Source organism: Dipodomys ordii, unplaced genomic scaffold (assembly GCF_000151885.1).
Source record: "Dipodomys ordii isolate 6190 unplaced genomic scaffold, Dord_2.0 Scaffold14, whole genome shotgun sequence".
In the NCBI taxonomy this organism is placed as follows: Eukaryota; Metazoa; Chordata; class Mammalia; order Rodentia; family Heteromyidae; genus Dipodomys; species Dipodomys ordii.
The window spans coordinates 8,130,903-8,135,223 of record NW_012267230.1 but is presented as its reverse complement, the minus strand read 5'-3'; the positions used below and the strand labels follow the sequence as shown (position 1 = coordinate 8,135,223).

The following is a 4,321-nucleotide window of genomic DNA, read 5'->3' as shown; positions in this document are numbered from 1 at the left end:
AAAACTGGAAGTGGTGCTGTGGCTCAAGTGGTAGAGCGCTCGCCTTGAGCTGAAGAGCTCAGGGACAGCACCCAGGCCCAGAGTTCAAGCCCCACAAAAGAAAAAAGGGGGGGTTCTTGAAGTGTAACTCAAGTGACCTAGCACCCAGCAGCACCACAAACTAAAGTCACTGTGCTCCCAACGGGCGCAAGATCTTGGGACGGCTGGACACTCTTTAGAATGATGTGTGTGCGTGTGTGTCTGTCTGTCTGTCTGCTGTGCCCCAGGACTTTTCCCAATCACAAAGCCCAGGGAACTTTGCTCCTCTGGCTTTACCTCCGTAGCCTCTCCAGCATCGATCTGTTTGGCTAGAGGGCCCCTGCTGGTCTCTCTGCCGAGGGCTCCCCCCAGATCTCCCTCAGATCTCCCCTCCCCCCTCTCCAGACTCCCCCTGTGGTGGCTGCTACCATTTTGGCCTTGAAGAGGGGTGACATGCGCAGGTAGCTGGGCTGGCGCTGGCGGAGGAGGAGGAGGAGGTGGGCGGGGCCGAGGACCCAGAGGTACAGGGGCGGCGCCCAGACCCCCAGCGCTCTCAGCAGGCATGCGCTCAGCAGGCGGTGGGCGGTGGGCGCCGGCTCCGTCTGGTTCCAGACCTGAATTGAATACAGGGCACCCCTTGGAACGGCACACACAGAGACTGGCACCTATGGGAGGGCACCCAGTGGGTGGCACACAGGATAATGGTGGCACACACCGGGTAGCATACACAGGATGGTCCATGCCAGGCTCCCAGTGTTTATGGAAAAGTGTCCCAAGCCCTCCCTGGAGTACTTAATTCTCAGGACTTTTCATACACACACACACACACACACACACACACACACACACACACACGTGCGCGTGCCGGATCCCATCTTTCTGCTGGGTTCATCCAAGCAGGAGAGCAGGGAGGTGGCGGGGTGGGATTGCGCCCCAGCGGGGTGCTGGGCGCGGTTGGGTGGACGCCACGATGCCCTCCACATGCAGCAGGCAGGGCGCAAAGGGCCTGCTGGGTTTAGGGGGCACACAGAGCTGGGAAATGAGCGGCACATTGGGGGCCCCCCCCGCGCCCACCTGGTGAGCTCCACCACTCCCAGGGTGCTGTGCTGAGGGGGGGGACCAGAAGGGGGTCTCCAGGCGTGGGGAGGCCGGGCGGGGGGTCCCCTAGCCTAGCAAATGAGGCCCCCTGGGGCTATGGCGTTGGACACAAAGACTTGGGGTGTCCCACACCCCCGTATCTCAGCCGGGGAAAGGAGGGACACTCACCCCCAGCTCAGTGCAGGGCTCCCCTGACGGGACCATTGTTGATCCGACAGGCGTCTGTCCCTCTGTCTGTCTGTCTGTCTGTCTGTCTGTCCCCCTGTCCCTCACGAGCAGCCTCTCCTCCCCGGGGGTGGGGCCGGCAGGTTCAACCCAGGCTGGAGCTGGCCCGGGGCAAAGTCCAGAACTCGGAGGGGTGAAGCCAGGTGAGTCCAGGGACCTGGGGGGGGGGAGGGGAGGAGGAGGTGACTCTGGGGTCCCCGAGGCTGCAGTGACCCCCAGGCTCCTTTCTGCCGAAAGTCACAGTGAGTGCACCGAACCTTCCAGAAAATGCAAGGTGTGGATGCCCAGGAAGGAAAGAGATGCTCAGAGGGAGCTCACCCCACCCAGGCCTCCTGGCCTTGAGACCAGGGGCCAGCAGCAAAAGTGCATGGCAGCCAGGCGCCCAAAGGCACCTCACGCCTGTAATCCCAGCTACTCAGGAGGCTGAGATCTGAGGATCACGGTTGGAAGCACAACCTTGAGACTCTTCTCTCCCACGAACCACCCAAAAGCCAGAAGTGGAGCTGTGGCTCAAGTGGTAGAGCACTAGGCTGGAGCATAAAAGCTCAGGGACAGCACCCAGCCTCTGGGCTTAAAGCCCCAGTATGGACACACACACACACACACACACACACACACACACACACACACACATACATATTGTAGAAATCTGTTCCTACGGGAAGATGGCTTCTAAGTACCATGAAAGAAAAGATTGTAGTATAGAACAGGATGTATTATCTAAAAGAAAAAAAAATAATGTGCCTAGGACTTGGGGGCTGTGGCTCAAATGTAGCGCTCCACCTAGCCAGCCAGGAGCTAGGAGGGGGGTGTCATGCCTAAACAAAAGCTGTCTTGCTTCTGGGGGTGTCTCATTCTCGTCCTCCGCCCTCCCCTCCTGCAGCTCCTCCAGGGAGGGGCTTCCCCCAGCTGTGTTCACCCCTCTTTCTTCTTCTTTTTTCTTTTGGAAAGTTCTGGGGATTGAACTCAAGACCTCAGCCCATGGCTGGTACTCTACCATTTGGGCCACGTCTCCAGTCCAGCAACCTGCAGGTGAATTGGGAGACTCTCTCCAATTCACCCGCAGACTTTCCTTTCTCCAGCTAGCTTTGAAATCTCGATGCTTCAGGTCTCAGCCTCCCGAGTTGCCAGGATTCCGGGCCACGTGTGAGCCGCCGGGCCCAATCTCCCCTTTCTGAGTCTCCCCGTTTCTGCTGTGGGATGGGATCTGGGCAGTGCCTTTTCATTGTCCTGCCAAGTGTTTGGGAAAAGCTGGGTCCAAAAGTACCCAGGATTCTTTTCTTTGCAACTGGGACTTGAACTCATTGTCTGACGATTTTGCTCACTGGGTGGAGCTCAACCGCCTAAGCCACCCCCTCCCTCAAAGGAATCATGAATGGGTCAGGTTTACCATTAACACTGGCCACTGGTACAGACTGAAAGACATTGTGGAGAAGCCAGAGCCCCCTCTCCTAGTCATCTGACACCCCCCCCCAGCCTTGTCACACCCCTGATGCTTCCTTTATTGATCTATTTGAAGATGGAGTTGAGGGAACAGCCAAAAAGTCAGGAGAACATGGCAGCCACCATCAGCTGGGCTGAAGAGCCCCAACTCCTCTCTTCCAGCAGTCAGAGCTGGAAAACCGTAGGCCTCAGCCTAGCCTCTGCGAGATGGGAAGGTTGGGATGGACTCTGCAAATTGTCTTCTTTAAGTCTACACTGTAATGATTTTCTACGACAAACTCCTGCTTCACGTGAAGGAGGGTAGGCAGATGGCGAGCACCATGGTGCACAGCTGTTAATCTTGGCCATTTAGGGAGTAGAGACCAAGCCGCTCATGTCTTGAGATCAGCAGGGGTAGAATGAAAACTGGATGTGGGCGGAGCATGCCTGTTACGCCTGCTACAGGAAAGTGTAACATAAATGTGACATTGTATCAGAAAAGTATCTAGGGGTAGAGAGATGGAGGGGGGAGGGACCCAAGTGGTAGAGCCCCTGCCTTAGTCATTGCAAGGCCCTGAGTTCAAACCCCAGGACCATCAAAAATAAAATCCAAGCATCTGCCTTCAGTTGTGGTTACAAGTAATAACCCACTCCCCAAACCATTTAAATAGTTTCTCTGAATAACAGAGTAGTTGAGTTTCAACTATATTAAATAGAAGTCTATCTAGACACTCATCCTACATTCTATTAGATAAATGTGCATTCTATTTAATGTAAGTATATTCCAGGAAGAATGTAGAGGAACAAGCAAATCAGATGCACTCATGATTGGAACCCTTGTAGCAGAAGGCAGAGGCTCTGAACATGAAGAGAAGGTTTGGACCCGGCGCTAGTGGCTCATGCCTGCAATTCTAGCTACTCAGGAGACGGAGATCTGAGGATGTCTGTTTGAAGCTAGACCGGGCAGGGAAAAAGGTGGGACCCTTTATCTCCTATTGAACACCCAAAACAAGGAAGTAGAACTGTGGCTCAAGTGGTAGAGCACCAGCTTTGTGCGAAAAAGCTCAGGGACCCAGGCCCTGAGTTCAAGTCCCACAATCAACAACAACAACAAAAGGTTTGGGTAACTGATGGTTCTTAGCTGTATGCTTTAATCCTGATGGCAGAGTGTAGTGGAAAAATCTTTCTCACTTCATCATTTGGAAACAATATATATATAAAAAGTATCAAAACAAAGCACTTGGTTTTATTTTTAAGGAGCAAAAAGAAAGAAGGGCATGGATCGTTTCAGGAAAGGACAGACGTGAGCTACCAGCGCCTAAAACACAATTCAGCTTCGGGAGTTACGTGCACACCTGTCAGCAGGTGCATGGAGTCCTCCGTGTCCCGAGGGGGCGCCCGCGGGACTTTTGGCTTTTTGTAGAGCATGCGCGGTGGCGCTCTTTGGTGAAGGGGCGTGGTTGTCGCGGCGCGCCTGCGCGCTGCGGGCAGGTGGGCGGGGTCTGGGCTGTCACCCGGCGCCCGTGGAGGAAGGAGCCGGGCAGCGTGCGGTGTGAGG

At 55.1% G+C, this 4,321-nt stretch overlaps 1 protein-coding gene across 1 annotated transcript in view; it reads right to left on the bottom strand.

Moving 5' to 3' along the window:
• Nucleotides 1–1,320, bottom strand: part of Abcc6 (ATP-binding cassette, sub-family C (CFTR/MRP), member 6) — a 37,198-nt gene extending 35,878 nt beyond the window's left edge. The window contains 2 exon segments of the mRNA XM_013011200.1: nucleotides 447–632; nucleotides 1,285–1,320. Coding sequence (XP_012866654.1) covers nucleotides 447–632; nucleotides 1,285–1,320 — 222 coding nt within the window.
• Nucleotides 1,321–4,321: the final 3,001 nt, after the last annotated feature.